Source organism: Leucoraja erinacea, chromosome 2 (assembly GCF_028641065.1).
Source record: "Leucoraja erinacea ecotype New England chromosome 2, Leri_hhj_1, whole genome shotgun sequence".
Taxonomy (NCBI): domain Eukaryota; kingdom Metazoa; phylum Chordata; class Chondrichthyes; order Rajiformes; family Rajidae; genus Leucoraja; species Leucoraja erinaceus.
In genome coordinates, this window is record NC_073378.1 from 63,313,642 (window position 1) to 63,334,778 (window position 21,137).

A 21,137-nucleotide genomic window follows, 5' to 3' on the forward strand; every position below is an offset into this window, starting at 1 on the left:
CGGTAGAGTTGCTGCCTTACAGCGCCAGTAGACCCGGGTTTGATCCTGACTAAGGGTGCTGTCTGTGTGGAGTTTGTACATTCTCCCCGTGACCACGTGGGTTTTCTCAGAGATCTTCGGTTTCCTCCCACATTTCAAAGACGTACAGGTTTGTAGGTTAATTGGCTTGGTATAAGTGTAAATTGTCCCTAGAGTGTGTGGAAGTGTTTATGTGCGGGGATCGCTGGTCGGTGTGGACTCGGTGGGCCAAAGTGCCTGTTTCCGCACTGTATCACTAAACTAAACCAAGGTCAACGAACAGCAGCATAACGCATGTGCTCCTATTATTCAGATGGTCCAAAGTAGAGAGTGAAGAGTCAATGAGATAGCACGTGCTAGTAATCTGTTGCAGTGATAAGCAAATTGAAACAGATCCAGTCGTTTCTGAGGTGGTAGTTGAATCGTGCCATAACCAATCTCTTGAAACACTTCATGATGATGGATGTAAAAAGTTATTGAGGTAGATCCATGTTTTTCTTGGGCACCACTACATTTAATTGCCCTCTTGAGGAAGGCGAGAACCTTAGATCGCAGAAGCGAGAACATTGAAGGTGTCCTTGAGTACTCCAGGTATTTGGTCCACACAGTTCTTTAACACTCGGCCAGGAACGCCGTTTGGGCCAGATATTTGCAGGATTCTCCTTCTTGGTGTTCTGACATTGGCCTCATAAACTGAGATCATAGTGTTGTCAAGAGCTCGGGTAGCTGTGCTCTCCCACTGTTTTTCCTTTCAAAGGGTGCATAAAAAGCATTGAACTCCTCTGGAAGTGATATATATATATTGCCAGCCACTTGGTTTTGCTTTATAGCTGGCAATATCATGCAAGCCCTTTATAGCTATTAAACATCCCTCTTCGACCAGCTTAGTCTACAGATGTCTCTATGCTTGCAATGGTCTACAAAATATCATAGCTGGACTTCTTGTATGACTACGGATCATCATTCCTAAATGCCACAGATCAGGCCCTTGGTAGATTATGAATCTGCTATTTGCAGAGCTGGTTGTTGGGCAGAAGTACAATTTTTGGACAGAAAATGTTTTTGGCCATTAAAAGGCACAATAAAGTTGATTATCCCTGCAGAACAATGTGCAGAAGGCATCAACTTTTTTATAAACCGTGTAAATAGACAATAGACAAAAGGTGCAGGAGTCGGCCATTTGGCCCTTCGAGCCAGCACCGCCATTCAATGTGATCATGGCTGATCATCCCCAATCAGTACCCCAGTCCTGCCTTCTCCCCATATCCCCTGACTCCGCTATTTTTAAGAGCCCTATCTAGCTCTCTCTTGAGAGCATCCAGAGAACCTGCCTCCACCGCCCTCTGAGGCAGAGAATTCCACAGACTCACCACTCTCTGTGATGAAAAAGCGCTTCCTCATCTCCGTTCTAAATGGCTTACTCCTTATTCTTAAACTGTGGCCCCTGCTTCTGTACTCCCCCAACATCGGGAACATGGTTTCTGACTCTAGTGTGTCCAAGCCCTTAACAATCTTATATGTTTCAACCTTTAGAGAGGTTTAGAGTGGTTTGCAAGGGTTTAGAAGTGTTTAGAGAGGTTTATAGACAATAGGTGCAGGAATAGGCCATTCAGCTACTCCATTCTCTCAGCATATGACAGTTCCGCCATCCCGGGAATTAACCTTGTAAACGCTGCACTCCCTCAATAGCAAGAATGTCCTTCCTCAAATTATTCCATTAAAATGGAATACAATGGATCCTTTTCAATTTGGTTTCCCGCAGAATCTATCGCCACCCTCCATAATGAGATGCAAGCTACAATCCTCAGTATTAGCTCCACCTTCAACCCAGTTGCAGGGCAGTCTGAAGCGAACCAAAGCAATCTTTGTTGCTCCAATACTTACATCACCTCCAACCAGCTCCCTCAATCCACAGAATAAGAAACTAAATTATTTGCCTCTAATCTAAAACCAATATCATGCCAATTTCATTAATTAACATATTGCATACAGACAATGCTAGCTTATGTGCACAAGTGGAGACCACGTTTCAAATCAGTTTCAATTGTTCATGAAAGCATACGAGGATGGATGGATCTCGTCCAAAGATTTCTGACTGGCCATGGTGCTTCACCAACCTACCCCCATGACAGAACATTACCCCCCAGAAAACATGAACTATACCTTTGTGGGCAGGTCAAAGAGATGACAACAACAATGAAAACAATCAAAGCCTCAAATGTGTTAGCTGAAAGTGTTTGAAGACCAAAATTTCAAACCATGCCAAGCTCATGGTCCACCAAGTAGAGGTGATCTTCTCTCCAGTTTGTGTTGAAGGAACAAGGAATTACAACTCTGCAAAATCCTGAGTATGCTGGGAGGACAAATAGGTGAATGTCAGCAACCACCTCAGTCTCCAACCATACAAAGGGATGGAAGGAGGCTCTTATCATATTGAAGAAGGGTCTCAACCTGAAACGTCACCCATTCTTTCTCTCCAGAGATACTACCTGTCACGCTGAGTTACTTCAGCTTTTTGTGTCTATCTTTAATCAAAGTCAATTGGTTTCCATGGTTTGGGTACATGTTCTCCATTTCTGATTTAAAACTCTTGAAACAAGCACTCTACTCTTACCTCTGTCACTAGCAATTTCTCGGGCAGAGAAGATACAGGTCTTCCTGAAAATCAAAATCTTCTTAAAACAAATATCCTCAATGACCTAAGGCTGCGTAAATATTCAGAAAGATGGCGCGGGCCTGTCCAGTCGCCGTCGTGGCAGTTCCGCGGAAACTGTGCGTATTTTTAACTTGCATGTCCTTTTTTAATTTATTTCTAAGTACCAACTCCCTAGCACTAACAAAGTATGACAGGGAAACTCTCTTAAAACTAAACTTTAGTGTAAATGGAGACTTTTTAAACAATGTACTCAACCGATCCAGCATGGCCCGCGGCAACAACAATGGGAGCACGGCTCCAAGGAAAACCCAGAGAAAAACATCGGGGTAAGCGGAATAGGCTGAGAGCCCAAGCCTTTCGTCGCTGATCTCGTTGGTGCCGGATCACGTAATCTTCCCAACCGAGTCCTCACTGTTTACCGTGAGACAGAACAGAAGAATCTGGGAAATCAAAGGGTGGAGGAGTCTGCTTCATAACCTATAACAACTGGTGCAACCCTGGAAATATCAAGATGCTTTCCCGTTCCTGCTCGCCGGACCTGGAGCATCTGACGATCTCATGCCGTCCATTCTACCTTCCCCGTGAGTTCGGCTCCGTGATCTTCACAGCCCACAGCCGTCTACATCCCACCGCATGCGGACACAGAAGTGGCACTATCGGCCCTACACGATGTGCTATGTCGACACCAAAACAAGAACCCGGATGCGGCTATGGTAGTGGCTGGAGATTTTAATAAATCAAATCTCAGGGAGGTCATGCCGAACTTCTACCAACACATCACGTGTTCCACCAGGGACGACATAACATAGGACCACTGCTATACGCCGTTCTGGAAGGCTACAAGGCCGTTTCACTCCCTCCTTTAGGAAATTCTGACCACACTGCCATTTTCCTGCTGCCGGAGTATAAACAAAGGATAGTACGGGAAGCGGCAGTGACGAGGTACGTAATGTGGTGGTCCGACCAGTCAGAGGCTATGCTGCAAGATGCACTGACCGATGCTGACTGGAATACGTTCCAAGCAAGTTCCAGTGACGTCAGTGAGTTCGCGGAATCGGTCACGGACTTCATCGCACCAATAGCCGATAACATCGTCCCCACGGTAAGGGTTAGCATCGTTCCGAATCAAAACCCCTGGGTGGACAGGTCCGTTCATGTTGCCTTGAATGCTCGCACCATTGCCTACAACTCTGGCCTGGCATCCGGAAATATGGACGTCTACAAGGTAGAGTCCTACCAACTGCGAAGGGCGGTGAAGGACGCAAAAAGGAGGTACAGGGACAAGATGGAGTCACAGATGGAGCAGCAGGACACCAGATGCCTTTGGAAGGGGCTACGGACTATAACCAACTACCGGAGCAGCCCCCCCTCAACCGGAAGTGCAGGCACCTCCCTAGCTGATGACCTGAACTCCTTCTGCGCACGTTTCGAGACGGGCAACATCACCCCAAGCTTGCCAGCTAACGACAACACCGCCAGCGGCTAGCGAGGCTGGAGGGAGGGCCATCATTGGTGGTGGGTACACACTCTCGTTGGCCGAGCACGACGTGAGGAGGACTCTGACACGCGTGAACACGAGGAAAGCTGTAGGCCCAGATGGCATCTCTACGCGAGTACTTAAGTCTTGTGCTACGCAGCTAGCTATGGTGCTCACTACAATATTCAACCTCTCCCTGGCCAAGTCCGTGGTTCCTCCCTGCTTCAAAAGATCCATCATTGTATCTGTACCAATAAATGCCTCTCCAGCTTGTCTGAATGACTACCGTCCGGTGGCCCTCACCTCGGTAGTCATGAAATGCTTTGAGAGGCTGGTCAAGAAACACATCTACGCCTACGCCCTCGTAACATGGACCCGCTACAATCCGCATACCGTCCGAACAGATCCACGGATGATGCAGTCTCTCAGGTTCTGCACACCCCTCTCTCTCTCACCTTGACAGCCAGAAGGGGGGCTATGTGAGGATGCTGTTCATAGACCAGTTCAGCCTTCAACACGATAGTCCCCCCCCCCCCCCCCCCAGACTCACTGAGAAGCTGCTGGAATTGGGGGCTCAACACCCCCGTGTGCCTGGGTCCTGGACTTTCTCACCGCCAGGCCCCAGGTAGTCAAGATGGGAGGGAATACATCGAAGACCCTCACCCTGAACACAGGATCCCCCCCCCCAGGGTTGCGTCCTCAGCCCCCTACTGTACTCCCTGTACACACATGACTGTGTGGCCAGGTTCAGCTCCAACTCAATAATCAAGTTTGCTGATGACACTGTGGTGGTGGGCCTGATCACCGAAAATAATGAGAAGGCCTACCGGGAAGAGGTGACTGACCTGGCACTCTGGTGTCAGGACAACAGCCTCCTCTTGAATGTAAAAAAAACTAAGCAGCTGATCGTGGACTTTAGGAAGGCACAACATCTGAGGACATACATACCACTGAAGATGAATGGGGATACTGTGGATAGGGTCAGCTGCTTTAAATACCTGGGAGTCCACATCACAGAAGATCTGACATGGACATCACACGCAGCCGCACTGGTGAGTAAGGCAAGGCAGCGCCTTTACCACCTCAGGCAAATGAGGAAATTCAGAATGTCTCTAAGGATCCTCCAGTGCTTCTACTCAGCGGCTGTGGAAAGCATCTTTTCCGGAAACATCACAATCTGGTTTGGGAACTGCTCTGCCCAGGACAACAAGGCTCTGCAGAGAGTAGTGCGTTCGGCCGAACGCACTATGGGAACTTCACTCGCCCCCCACCCCCCAGCAGGAACTATACATCAGAAGGTACAGATCCAGAGCCAGCAACATTATGGGGGACCCCTTCCACCCGAGCAAGACTGTTCCAGCTGCTAGTCAGGCAAACACCTCCGTTGCCATGCTGTGAAAACAGAGAGGATGAGAAGGAGTTTCTTCCCAGTGGCCATTAGGACTGTAAACTCCTATCTCACCAGGGATTAACTTACTGTACCAATTTACTGCTGTGTGGTGTCTTTTTAAAATTGCTGTTTTTTCTTTTTTCCCCCCACAAATATGTAATTACTGATTTTGTTCCATTCTGTTTTGTAGCTATTTGCACAATCCGCAAGCATTGACACTTTTAATTTCACTGCACATCTCGTATGCGTATGTGAAGAATAAACTTGACTTGAAAGGCACAGAGTACAGAGTACTAATGCTCAAGTGTAACCAGCAGAATGGAGAAGTGAATCCCCAATCAACCCACCCATCTAAGCTGCAAGTTCTACCAGCTTTTCCTGCATTAGAATCTGCAGATCACATGTTGTACTTCATCACCATAGAACTCACTGAAATGTAGTTCAAAGCAATTATTTATTCTAATGCACTGCATAAAAAGTGTAATGGTTAAGCCTCAAGGGTTATGATAGGCCTTTTCAAAGTTGCAACTGATTGAGTATAGAAGCTGGGATGTAATGTTAAAATTGTACAAGGCATTGGTGAGAACAAATCTGGAGTATGGTGTACAATTTTGGTCGCCCAATTATAGGAAGGATGTCAACAAAATAGAGAGTACAGAGGAGATTTACTAGAATGTTGCCTGGGTTTCAACAACTAAGTTACAGAGATAGGTTGAATAAGTTAGGTCTTTATTCTCTGGAGCGCAGAAGGTTGAGGGGGGACTTGATAGAGGTCTTTAAAATGATGAGAGGTATAGACAGAGTTGATGTGGACAAGCTTTTCCCTTTGAGAATAGGGAGGATTCAAACAAGAGGACATGACTTCAGAATTAAGGGACAGAAGTTTAGGGGTAATATGAGGGGGAACTTCTTTACTCAGTGAGTGGTAGCTGTGTGGAATGAGCTTCCAGTGGAAGTGGTGGAGGCAGGTTCATTGGTATCATTTAAAAATAAATTGGATAGGCATATGGATGAGAAGGGAATGGAGGGTTATGGTATGAGTGCAGGCAGGTGGGACTAAGAGGAAAAAAAAAATTTGTTCGGCACGGACTTGTAGGGCCGAGATGGCCTGTTTCCATGCTGTAATTGTTATATGGTTATATGATTAGGCAATAATCCTCTGACAACTCTAATTTTGCATTGGCTTTTAATTTCATTTGATCTTTACCCCTCATATTTGAACCACAGTATATTGCCTTAGATGCTGTTCACACAGCTAATTGCACGAGGTTTTGTTAGGATTGTTGCAAGTCAGATGGTTCAAACCTCATTCCACAGACCTGACCACAAAGATAAAGACTGTTGCTCCAATGTTGCTCTGAGAGTGTGCTGTACTGTTGGTGGTACCATTTTTCAGATATCAAACTGAGATCCTGTTGCTCTCAAGTGGAAATTCCAAAGATCCCAAAGTGCAGCTACAAAGAGCAGGAATTATCATTGCTATCCTGGCTAAACATTTAGCATCCAAATCAACATTTTTGAGATGGGTTATTTGGTCATTATCAGACTAGTTTGTGGGACCTCGTGTTTAACTTGGTTTCTGTTTCCATCAGTAAACTAACTACATTTCAAAATGTACTTCATTGTCTACGAAGCATTTTGACATGGTCTGAAATATTCGTGAAAAGCACCAGGTAAATATTCGCTACAGAACATAAAGAAAATCAAAAATTAAACTAGAACTTAAATGATTACTTCCATCACGTTTAGTTTAGTTTGTCACATGTGCTGAGGTACAGTGAAAAGCTGTTTTGATGCCTACTACCCAGTAAGCGAAGACTATACATGATTACAATCATGCATCTGTAGAAAAAAACCTTAGTGACCTAATGTAATGTTAGACTGACAGTGATTCAACCAAGTCATGCTTCTCATTTCAATCAATAGATTTAATTGAAATGCTATTTATATAACTAATTAATTGAAAGAGACATGCAACCTCTTTTAACTGAAATTATAAGAAGCATTAAAATTGGCGGTGCAGCCAGCAGCTTTGAATTTCCCAATTTGAATGAACACCTTCTGCATTGTCAAGTGACAGAAATCCACTTTGAATGTTTGGGCAAAGAAATTGATATTACAAAATTTAAAGGAGATATTGAGAAGAACTAAAAGTTTGGAAAAAAAATTCAAAACTTAGGATCGAACTGAGTCACCAAAGGCTTATTTAAAAAATGTCAAAACAGAGGCTTAAAATGCTGCATAGTGATTTGAAAGGAATGATTGCAGTAACTTAAAAGGACTTTATGATGCAGGAAACAGTTTGGATGTGCTTTCTTTCAAGGTTGACAGGTGCTAAACAAAAAAAGCTTTGGAATAGCTACAATCAGAACAAGTTGTTAAGTTATGAACTGTGACACAGTCAGACACTGAGTGTAGTCAGTAAGCACAGAATAGACTCGCCCAAAGATAACAGCTGCAGCAATTCTAATGAAATTCATTAGAATAAAGCAACATGCAACTTGTCATTGTATGCAACTAATTTCTATATTCAATTAAGTAAAAATAATTTGAGTTTGAATAGGTAAACTTTATTTGTAAAGTGCACAGTACACCATTGCTTCAAGCTTTTGATCTTGGATTTCTCCTTCATGGTAAAGGATTCTCTTTGATAAGTCTTCACTTGGAACATCATTTAGTAATCTATGACAAGAAATCAGAAGAGCTGGGAAAATATTTCAGACATCGCAGAACACAAAATTAGGTTATGCGGTGAACAAAAAGATATATAAAATTATGAAGGTAATAGATGGGATAAGATAGTACATGTATTTTTCCACAGTTGACATGTAAAATACAACAGGGCATGGTTTTATGTGGACAGCTTTATGTTAAGGGGGATGAGAGTTGGCATTTTATCCACACCGAGGGTATCTGGATTGTGTTGCCTTAAGAGGTGGTAGAGGCAGATGCTCTTGTGATACTTAAGAAGCATCGAATACCTGAATCACTAGCGTACAGAGGGCCATGGACCTAATGCAGGTAACAAGAGGAATCGAATATAGGAGCAAAGAGGTAATTCTGTAGTTGTACAGAGCCCTAGTGATACCACACCTGGAGTATTGTGTGCAGTTTTGGTCCCCTAATTTGAGGAAGGACATTCTTGCTATTGAGGGAGTGCAGCGTAGGTTTACAAGGTTAATTCCCGGGGTGGCGGGACCGTCATATGCTGAGAGAATGGAGCAGCTGGGCTTGCACACTCTGGAGTTCAGAAGGTTGAGAGGGGATTTTGATTGAAACATATAAGATTGTTAAGGGTTTGGACATGCTAGAGGCAGGAAACGTGTTCCCGATGTTGGGGGAGTCCAGAACCAGGAGCCACAGTTTAAGTATAAGGAGTAAGCCATTTAGAATGGAGACGAGGAAACACTTTTTCTCACAGAGTGGTGAATCTGTGGAATTCTCTGCCTCAGGGCGGTGGAGGCAGGTTCTCTGGATGCTTTCAGAGAGAGCTAGATAGGGCTCTTACAAAATAGCGAAGTCAGGGGATATGGGGCGAAGGCAGGAACGGGGTACTGATCTGAGAGAGTTAGATTTAGCCCTTAGGGCTAAAGGAATCAATGGACATGGGAATAAGCAGGAACGGGGTACTGATTTTAGATGATCAGCCATGATCACATTGAATGGCGGTGCTGACTTGAAGGGCCGAAAGGCCTACTCCTGCACCTATTGTCTATTGGTTGCAGGGTGCAGACGTTGATAGCTCCAATGTGCGAGTGATTCTGGATTAATATAAACATTAAAAAATAGGTGCAGGGGTAGGCCATTTGAGCCAGCACCGCCATTCAATATGATCCTGGCTGATCATCTAAAATCAGTACCCCGTTCCTGCTTATTCCCATATCCATTGATTCCTTTAGCCCTAAGGGCTAAATCTAACTCTCTCTCGAAATTAAGATGATTCATTAGGAATATTTATGGAAGAAGAAACACAAAAAGTTTTTAAAAAGTGTGAACAGTCAGATAAAACTGACCTTCCCAATAAACACCAAGGTGTAGTGATGACATAGCCTCATATTTCTAGCAGTGATGATTGAGCAGGATGGTTATCATTTAATCAGCAATATCCAAAACTGTATGAATAAACTGTGACTTTCACTTCAGCTGCTAAAGATGATAGGAAAGAACAGTTAACAAAGGGTTAGCCGATGCTGGAATCTGAAGCACCTTAGCGGGTCAGGCAGGATCTGTGGAGGGATGGACAGACAACATTTTGAGTCAGGATCTTTCCTCAGAGAAGGGACAATTTTATTGCGGAAGCAAAACATCTACATGGTCCTGAAAACTTGAGTTTAACCTGCTTCGAACAAAAATACACTTTTAAGCTATGCTAACAACTTCTCACAGACAATGACGTTTCGACTCACAGAAAGTACACGTATACGTGGAATTAAAACAAAATATTCATGTTAATTCTGTCACAAGAAGCATCCAAGAGTAGCAATTGATATGGCAAAGTTGTCATTTAAAGTGATTAATTGTGATTAGAATCATTAGCATACCAAATGGCATAAATGCACAAAATGGAAGATTTATATTATGCAAATATGAATGTTCGGGCTACCACAATCTGTTGGAGAACTCAATCAGACCCAGCAGCATCTGTGGGGGAAGGAATTATTGATGATTCAGGTTGAAGCTCTGCACCGATACTGATGCAGGGTTTTGATCCAGAACATCATCAATTCCTTTCACTCCAGAGATTCTGCTCAACCCGTTGAATTCCTCCAGCAGACTGTTTATTGCTCCTAAAATGGAGGGCAGTTAGCCACAGGAAAACTTTCCTACTGTTTTGTCAGTAGAAGCCGGTAAGTGTAAGAGCTGGACTAATATTCTTTGTCTCAGGAAAAACATTAGACAATAAAATGTCAGCTCAGGGCTAAGCTGACGAGTAAAAAATTTCGAGAAATTGTTTGCAACGTGTCACTGGAGCTGGTAAATGTTGGGCAATTGAGAAGGTACATACTGCACCACCTCTTATCTATTGCATCCGCTGCTCTAGGTGTCAGCTGCCCTACATTAGTGAGACCAAGCGGAGGCTTGGCGATCGCTTCGCCCAACACCTCTGCTCGTTTCACAATAACCAACCTGATCTCCTGGTGGCTCAGCACTTCAACTCCCCCTCCCATTCCGAATCCGAACTTTCTGTCCTGGGCCTCCTCCATGGCCAGAGTGAGGCCCACCGTAAATTGGAGCATATTTCGCTTGGGCAGTTTACACCCCAGCGGTATGAACATTGACTTCTCCAATTTCAGGTAGTCCCTGCTTTCTCCTCCACTCAGCCCACTGACTCGGCCTCTTCCTTTCTTCTTCTTCCCCACCCCCACACATCAATCTGAAGAAGGGTCTCAACCCGAAACATTGCCTATTTCCTTCGCTCCATAGACGCTGCCTCACCAGCCGAGTTTCTCCAGCATTTTTGTCTACCTCAGAATTGTATTGCTATTTTTTCCAACAGATGAATAGACATCTGATACTTTGTAAGAACCACAGGACTTTCAAAAGATTTAAGCCAAGTACTGTTGTCAAATGTTGTCATTGTTGTAATATGGGAATTATGAGCCAGGTTCACACAAACACTTCTGCAATATTGACCAGATAACCGGGGTGGGAGATTGCAACCTTTACATGGTCCGCCCTGTTTCGACACAAGCAATCAACCTGGTGTGCACAATCAAATAAGATCAAATAGAACAAGTGGTCCTACAACTTTAGGCTGTGCACGCCATACACAAGGCCAAATAATCAATTTTCAGTAGTTGAGGAATAAACATTGGCTAGAACACATAACTCTCCTACTCTTCTATGAATAATGCATAGTATCTTCTGCATCCACTTGAGAGATCTTAAATTATTTTGGTGTTCATCATTTATCTAAAGGAGAACACTCATCATAATTTTTGCACAAATTCAATAACACACTGAAAAATCAACCTAGATAATTATGCTCAAGTCTCTTGACCTCTTAACTTTCCATCGGAGATATGGTTATCTTAAATGTATGTGAAGAATTAAACATCAGGTAACTCATACACAGACTACATTGTTGCCTAAGTATTCCTATCTTCGCCAATTATTCCTTTATAAATTACAGCACAGTGGACCAATACAGCAAATCACATTCATACAATTTCTATGACAGGACCATCCCAATAGTCCTATTTCCTTTCACCTAGCCTACAGTTCTGCAAATTATCCCCCCCCCCCTCCCCCCCCTGAATATTAGTGCAATTGCCTCTGTCAAGGTACAAACAGATGTCTCACCACTTGTGACAATAGTGCATTCTAGGTCATGATACTGTGCTGTATAAAGACATTTTCATAATCACCATTCCCTTTTGCCAATCATCTCCAATTACATGCCCTCCAGCAAATTAAGTTTTTGTATAGTAGCAAACATTACCCCCAATCGGTACATGAAGTTTCTGAATCCAGGCCAGAATCCACAAAATATGCAAGGTTTGGTTTAATTGTCTCCTTTTACTGAAGGACTGTGGAGGTTTGATTCTCATTTTATTATATTAATCTTTAGTTTTAAGCTTTAGGAGATACAACACAGAAACAAGCCCTTCGGTGCATCGAGTCCACACTGACCAGCATTCCCCGTATCCTACATGCTATGGACAAATTACAATTTATACTAAAGCCAATTAACTTACAAATCTGAACGTCTTTGGAGTGTGGGGGGGTAAACTGGAGCACCCCAGGAAAACGCACGCAGTCACGGGAGAACAGACAAACTCCATACAGACAGCACCCGTAGTCAGATCAAACCCAGGACTCTGGCACTGTAAGGCAGTAACTCATGGCGTTACTATGCCGCCCTCTCTTGGCAATTTTAATAAACCTGCAGACACAGGTTATTTGCCAAATGGACATAGATACATTTGAAGCTAAATGGTAACTTCCAAAATCAGAAACCAAATACTGTCATTTTTGTAAGATCTGGACATTGGAGAGGCAGGTTTTGCTGCTTCATAATATGTATTTTGTTATCCTACCTGCTGTTTATACAAATATTGTATGTACAAGAAAATCCAGGTAACTGCTTCATTAATTTAATCTGTAGTAATGAACCAACAACCTTATTAAAAAAATTGCTTCATACCGCTTTCATCCTGTAAAAGTTACCTAACCTTGCTGTGACACTGCAGGTAGATTTCAAACACTGGAAATGGAACAAAAATTGAGGAAATAATAGGATATTCTAAACTATGCACCCATCAGTCTGGAAGGAAAAGCAGTCAGTCCACAAACTATACTGTCAATAATTAACTTTTGATGAAAGAGGGAACAATGTTGGTTGGAGCATTGAGAAGATGACACTGTTCTTCGAACAATGCACAAGGTTTCCAATGCTCATTTAACGGGCAGGCGACATGTTAGCTTAATGCCAAAGAGCATGGATTTCCTGTAAAATCAGGAGTCAGTCATACAGCACAGAAACAGGCCCTTCCATACAATCTGTCCATGCCTACAGACGCTCAGCATGCACTACAGGAAATAATTCGAATGCTCTAAAAGCTATAGCAAAGGTAACACAGAGCACCCAGGTAGAAAAACAATGTTTGTGCATTGTTTTTACTGCTGCAAAGGAAGAATTAACATTTCTGTAAATGCGTGACTTGAAGGTTAAAAATATTAATATTGTATCAGAAGCAAACCAATTATATAGCACCACGCAACCACATTCCCCTGTTAATAAACAGTTATATTACCATACAGTTTTCATGAACATAAGAGTATAACATGACCATTCAATGAGGATTTATACTTTGCTCTTCAATTACTTTCATACCTCTAGTGAATGATCCATTTACAGGAATATCCACAATTAGCAGTCCTCTGGCATCTCACTTAAATGGTCACTATTCCCCCGAGCCTGGATGGTGGGCGTCGACAGGCTACCTGACTGTCGGAAAGCATCACTGCCAATTTCAAATAAGGTCTCATATGGTGTCCATACTTATGAGTTGAAGAGCAAATGAGGAAGAGAAACTTGCCTGACCATAGCATGACTACCCCAGAGGTATCAAGATTGTTTATTGGCCACTGTCACTGCCCTGACTATTATTACGCAATTCACTTTAAAATTAGAAAGTTCTAATCTTATTTTGCATCTATATAAATATATTGATTATTTATATACATATTGATGTATTTGCTGCTTTGTTTTTACATTTACAATATGGATGTCAGGTGTTTCCCATTACAAACTATTGGTGGTTTATAGTGGAATATTTGAATTGTAGATCATTTAGTTCTTCAAACCTGCTCTGCCTTTCTATCAGACCATGGCTGATCTGCACCTTAATGCCAATGACCTGAAATGGTTCCAACACATCCTGCATATCCACATCCAAAACATTACCAATCGATCTTGCTTTCTATATCAGCAATCTTACTAGATTGCAAATTTTGTGAGAAAACAAGATTGTGAGCAAAAAAAACCCAAAATCAAGATTTGATGTATTTTTCAGGGAAAAGCTTCCAAGGAAAAATGAAAGTTATCATGCCCTTTTGGAACCTTGGTTAAATGAACAGGCCTTAGAACCACAAAGGCAGTTTTCCTTTGGCTCTAACTTTGTTTTGACTCCAGAAGTGTTAATTATTAAAATAGGGTCTGTACTGAGCTATCCTGCTCAAAATGAGAACACAACACATACTGTTTCTTTGTGGTTTGTTTATTTCTTTAATCAGAAGACTGTCAAGAGACTGAAGACCAGCAATGAATGGCATATCCACGCCCACCATCTGTAACAGAAGCTATGGATAGTTAATAACGTCAACTATGGAAGCAAAAAAGGCAATACCATTTAAGTACTTACCCCAACATTCTAAAAATGTGGATGGCTTTAAAATAAAAAAAGTAAGTTAAAAGAATTTACGCACTTCCAGTTTATGTTCTTTCTCCGTTAGGATTTCGTTTTGACTACGGATGAAATCAGCCAGCATACGTGCCAACTGCTTGCGATCTTCCAATTCTGCAGCCAATCTGCCATTGTAGTCTGCCAAGAGCATGCAGGCCTCATCAACTGTTTTTGAAAGTCTGTCTGCAGAGTCTTTGTCTAAATTAGAAATCATAAATAACATATCATTATACTCATGAGAAATTTGAACTAGTCCTTTTTGATAAAACCAAGCAAGCAATTATACATTCTTAACAATTTTGCTACTTACCAGTTATTTTGTCTAATAGAGAAACATCTTGAACTTCCGGTGGCAATGATGCAATCTTCTGACGAACAGCTGCATCACCAGAAGCTGCATTTTCCAGTTCTTGCAATGATTTAATTAGATCCTGAGTCTGAAACCAAACAAAAAATAATAATGAAATGAAGGGTAGTCTTGCCAGAATATCAATCAGACTGCTGTTTTTTGTTGACAGCACATTTTTCCAAAGTTCGATGTGGAAAACCTACTTATATTTGTTCAGAGGAATATTGATGGGATTGGCATACATTTATTGTTACATAAAATTGAAAGTCACACTCTGCATCAACTAGATTATAGGTTAACAATATGGACACTTTGCAACGTATAAAGAACAAAAAGATTTAGAGAATGTGTTAACAACTCTACGAGAGTAATGAATGTACTGGCTAAATTCAAGGTTTACTTGATCACAAGTGCTCAACAAGTTAGAAATATCAGCCAATTGTCATATTAGTGTAATATTTTTTGATAATTTAAGATGGGGCATATGGGGAGTGGCACATACAGTGAAAATGGATATACCTGAAATATCAGTTTAGTGAAAATAATCCCACGTGATATCATTAAGCATGTTTGAATACATCTTTTTATTCCTTCACTGAATTTCACTGATTATAGCATTTATTTGATGGCATCAGTCAGTAAACATTGCTGAGTGATGAACCTTACAATTCCAAGGCTGGACATATCAGAAATGGCAATAGTCACAAAATAGATACAAATATGCCATAGGTAGTTAATCTTCATGTGTAATTGAGCATTTGCTAATATCAAGTTTGATTGGTTTTGGCAAATAATATACAAAGCAATATTATTTTAATCTAAAATTCTGATATTAAACAAATGCATTAGGCACAAAATTACCACCAACACATTTTAGTATGTAGGCAGCATATCTTGTTTAGGTCTAAAATTGCGGTGAAGGGAATAATGGACCTCAGAGTATTTGGAAAGTAACATCCCATTACTCTACAGTCTATGGCTACAAATTGTGGTTTTTCCTTCCCAGCATCTATCTAAATCTCAGATACTAACAGGATTTTGAAATTATTTTAACATTTTCTGTGGTTTTACACAGCATTGGCTACGTTTGCAAATGGAACCGTGCAGAAGTTGATTGCATTCATAAACATTGTGATGCATGACAGTTCAATTCTCTAGTGAATGAGAATAATACATCAGTTGTCAAGAAATAACTTGCAGTACACTGCTGGGAAATTCTGTGGCCCAGTACATGTGGTTACATATTTATCTTTTAAGATTCCAACACAATGCTTCAACCCAGAGGAAAACTATTCAAATAATTAATATTTTCTCAACTTTTAAACTTTGAAATAAACCTTAGAGGGACTGAAACAAATTTAAGGATATAAAGCAATTCCCCGGAAGTATTTCCTATGAAACAACAATGAAAGTTTTGTAACAGCCTCAAATCCAATGCTTCACATACAAAAACTATTTCAAATTGATAACAATTTATCTGTGGCTAAATAATATTAATTTGAATACAATGGCTTTCAAGGAAGATGGTTGTGAAGAAACATACAGCTGTACAGCACCAGGACCTTCTGCCCACAATGTCTGCACTGGGCATGATGTAAAGTTAAACTGATCTTCTCTGCGTATGTCTGATCCTTCTATTCCGTTGACATCCACATGCTTATCTAAAAGCCTCTTTTGCACAATCATACCTGCCTCCACCCCCGCCCGGAAGCACGTTCCAGGTCTCCATATTTAAAAAAAATCTAAAGGGCCTGTCCCACTTAGGCAATTCTTTTTGGCGACTACAGGCGACTAGGCCGTCGCCACATGGTCGCAGGTGTGTCGCCTGTATGGTCGTGAGTAGTCTACTCAGTTGCCCAAAGAGCCGTAGTGTCTTTCTGGTCACCGCTGGATTTTCAACGTTCAAAAATGCTCGGGGACAATCGGTGACAGTGAGTTTGACGCCAATGAATGTAGCTTGACTTCTCCTGATGTAGGTGCAGTCGTAGTTGTCGCCAGGTTAACGTAGGCTGTCACCGGTGCTGACTCTGTTTGTTTTTTTGTTGTTAAAGTAATGATTCTATTTCAAATTTTATGTCGAAGAGGGGTCCAATCGCAGTTTTTTCAGCGACCTGCTACGACTATAACAGTCGCCGGCAGTCGCCTAAAAATAGCCTAAGTTTACCCTGCACATTATATTTATACGTTCTTCCTCTGTCCTCTAATTTGATTTTTCCACTTTGCAAACTTACTAACCAATCCATCTAAATTTTTGTGTAGATTATTTATAGCTTGCTTTGCTATTAGGATGATGATTCAGGGCAGCACAGTGACACAACTGGGTGGTCGATGATTAGCGTAGACTCAGTGGGCCGAAGGCCCTGTTTCCATGTTGCATTAAAAAAAATCTACACCACCACCCTCCTGGCAGCGTATTTCACGCACCCACCACTCCCGGTGCAAAAAAAAATAAATAATGCCCTGCACATCTCATTTAAACTTTGCCCCTCTCGCCTTACAATCACTTCTTTATGAAGACTGGTAGGTCAAACTCGATGACTCTATACTTTTGGTCCACGCATTTTGTTTCAAATGCTTGTAACTGACTTAGATGACAATCCTGAAGATATCATCCAATGTCCATGTTGGAATCTCGTTGAGTCTTTCAACCACTGTTGTCGAGAATAATATCTATTCTCCAACTTACTTATCCTCTACCATTACTATGGCCCAAGTGTACTTACCTTTGGCAGGCCCAGGAATGCCCTCCTTGTGAAGTCATCTGATTTCTGCACCTGACTACGCATTGCAATGCAGAAGTCAGAAACCAATTGGAAATCAGATGCCAGTAACATCTAACTTGCTGCTCCACCAAAGAACTCAGCTGCGATTCTGGGGGCAGAGAAGAAATGTCCTGAGCTGATGCACCCCTTGTTATCAATGGCATACAAGAAACTGACATTCAAAAGGCTCGGGACTACCCATCTGAGGACTAGTTATTCCTTGGGGGTGGGGGACATACAACTGCAATGGCCAGCTTTCAAATGGTCAATAACCTAGAGTCACAAGAAGTTCAGCCAGAGGGACAGTTCGGGGGTGAGCTGGAAGAATGATGAGTGCATCACGTTCGATGAACCACAATCTTGCCCAATATTCATACTCACTCCTCTCCCCTTAAGTGGGTTCCTGTACCACGGCACAATATTCAGATTTCCCATTTCACACCTTGACACTCTTCACGCCTTCCCAAGCAGAAAGTACATCGGAAACACAAGAGGCTGCAAGTGCTGTAATTCAGTGAGTTGAGAAGCATCTGTGGGGGGGGGGGGGGGGGGGGGGATTTCTCAGTGATTTCTCAAAGAGTGCACCAGGACTCAGTGTTTCAGGGTAAAACTGGTCAGGACAAAGAATGGAGAGAGTGGCCAGCATACGGAGGAGATAGGGAGTTGTGAGGTAGGGATTGATGGGTGATCAGTGGACTGAAGGGGTCTGAAGAATAATGGGCAGACGGAGCCAGAGAGGGGTTGGGGCAAGCTGGAGTTGGGAGGCAGAGGCAGGTGGATGAATCTTGATAGATGACGACAAATTAAAGAAAAGCAGATTGAGCCAGGTGAGGGGAGGGGTGAGTGAATGTGGAGACAGCTGCTGAATGAACACAAAGGCTGCCAGAGCTGAAATCTGATCAGATTACTGTGATGGTTCCCATTATCATCTGAGGTGTATGGCAGATGGTACTAGAACCATGTGGATAGAGGGGCGTGGGAGGAGAGTCTGTGGATCAAATGTGCATGGTGTCGGGGGTGGATGAATGCAACCAGGAAAGGGAGGCCAATGAAAATAGCTGATGGTGGGAGGAGGGGGTTGTGTTGGTGTTAGAGACTTCCAAAGTGGAATAAGAGGTGTTGTTCCCCTAGTAGCCACTGTTGCTCCTTTGTTTAAGTAGGGAAGTACAGATAAACCAGGGAATGTGGCGAGTGAGCTTCACAAGTGGTAGGGAAGATATTGGAAAAGGATTATTCGGGGGTAGAATTTACAAGCATTTGGAAGAGAATGGGCCAATTAGGGACCTAGGTCTTACTCAGCAGGTCTGTCTGCAGTTGGTCATGTTTTACAAACTTAGAACATAGTACAGCACAGCTCAGGAACAGCCCTATGGCCAGCAATGTACAGTGGCTTGCAAAAGTATTCATACCCCTTGAACTTTTCCATATTTTGTCACGTTGCAACCACAAACGTAAATGTATTTTATTGGGATTTTATGTGATAGACCAACACAAAGTGGCGCATAATTGTGAAGTGAAAGGAAAATGATACATGGTCTTCAAATTTTTTTACAAATAAAAAGCTGAAAAGTGTGGCGTGCAAAAGTATTCAGCGCCCTTTACTCTGATACCCCTAAATAAAATCCAGTGCAACCAATTGCCTTCAGAAGTCACCTAATTAGTAAATAGAGTCCACTTGTGTGTAATCTAATCTCAGTATAAATACAGCTGTTCTGTGAAGGCCTCAGAGGTTTGTTAGAGAACATTAGTGAACAAACAGCATCATAAAGCCCAAGGAACACACCAGACAGGTCAGGGATAAAGTTGTGGAGAAGTTTAAAGCAGGGTTAGGTTATAAAAAAATATCTCAAGCTTTGAACATCTCACGGAGCACTGTTCAATCCATCATCCGAAAATGGAAAGAGTATGGCACAACTGCAAACCTACCAAAACATGGCCGTCCACCTAAACGGACAGGCCGGGCAAGGAGAGCATTGATCAGAGAAGCAGCCAAGAGGCCCATGGTAACTCTGGAGGAGCTGCAGAGATCCACAGCTTAGGTGGGAGAATCTGTCCACAGGACAACTATTAGTCGTGCACTCCACAAATCGGGCCTTTATGGAAGAGTGGCAACAAGAAAGCCATTGTTGAAAAAAAGCCATAAGAAGTCCCGTTTGCAGTTTGCCACAAGCCATGTGGGGGACACAGCAAACATGTGCAGGAAGGTGCTCTGGTCAGATGAGACCAAAATTGAAGTTTTTGGCCTAAATGCAAAACGCTATGTGTGGTGGAAAACTAACACTGCACATCACCCTGAACACACCATCCCCACTGTGAAACATGGTGGTGGCAGCATATAACCATATAACAATTACAGCATGGAAACAGGCCATCTCGGCCCTACAAGCATCATGTTGTGGGGATGCTTTTCTTCAGCAGGGACAGGGAAGCTGGTCAGAGTTGATGGGAAGATGGATGAAGCCAAATACAGGGCAATCTTGGAAGAAAATCTGTTAGAGTCTGCAAAAGACTTGAGACTGGGACGGAGGTTCACCTTCCAGCAGGACAACAACCCTAAACATACAGCCAGAGCTACAATGGAATGGTTTAGATCAAAGCATATTCATGTGTTAGAATGGCCCAGTCAAAGTCCAGACCTAAATCTAATTGAGAATCTCTGGCAAGACTTGAAAATTGCTGTTCACAGACGCTCTGCATCCAATCTGACTGAGCTTGAGCTATTTTGCAAAGAAGAATGGGCAAAGGTTTCAGTCTCTAGATGTGCAAAGCTGGTAGAGACATACCCCAAAAGACTTTCAGCTGTAATTGCAGCGAAAGGTGGTTCTACAAAATATTGACTCAGGGTGGCTGAATACTTTTGCACACCACACTTTTCAGTTTATTATTTGTAAAAAAATTTGAAAACCATGTATCATTTTCCTTCCACTTCACAATTATGGGCCACTTTGTGTTGGTCTATCACATAAAATCCCAATAAAATACATTTACGTTTGTGGTTGTAATGTGACAAAATGTAGAAAAGTTCAAGGGGTATGAATACTTTTGCAAGTCACTGTATGTGTGGAACAGGATGCTGATAAATTAATCTAATTTCCCTCTGCCGTATTTCATATTTCTCTTTCCCCTGCAACTCTATGTTCATATCAAAAGGTGTCTTAAAAATGACTATTGTATCAGCCTTCATCACTGCTGGCAGCATGTTTCAGGCACCTACCCCTCTGCATGAAAATAAATTGCCCCACACATCTCCTTCAAACACCGTAATGCTATGCTCTCTACTCTTTGACATTTCCACGCTGAGATAAGGTTCTCACTGTCTACCCTATCACTGTATCTCATAATTCCATAGTCTTCAATTCGTCTCTCTTCAAAAGCTGACATTCCAGAACATAACAGTCCAAGTTACTCCAACCTCTCCTTATCGGTAGAACCTCCGAATCCTGGCATTATGCTGGTAAACCACTTCTAACTCTCCAAAGCCTTCACGTTTCCTGTAATGGGGCGACCAGAACTGCACACAATACTCCAAATGTGGCTAAACCACAGTCCTATTAGGCAGCACCATTTCTTTGATTC

At 42.4% G+C, this 21,137-nt stretch overlaps 1 protein-coding gene across 6 annotated transcripts in view; it reads right to left on the reverse strand.

The window, feature by feature from the left end:
- LOC129710817 (regulation of nuclear pre-mRNA domain-containing protein 1A-like) overlaps positions 1–21,137 on the reverse strand; it is a 66,815-nt gene that overhangs the window by 14,643 nt on the left and 31,035 nt on the right. For 2 of the 6 annotated variants that reach the window (XR_008725735.1, XM_055658075.1), the window contains exons 5-6: positions 14,761–14,887; positions 14,473–14,648 (exon numbers count right to left, since the gene is read on the reverse strand). Coding sequence is in view for 4 of the 6 variants with exons in the window: in XM_055658075.1 (XP_055514050.1) it covers positions 14,473–14,648; positions 14,761–14,887 (303 nt within the window). In the remaining 2 variants the exon portion in view is untranslated. The other 4 variants (XR_008725739.1, XM_055658105.1, XM_055658097.1 and 1 more) reach the window with 4 other exon arrangements.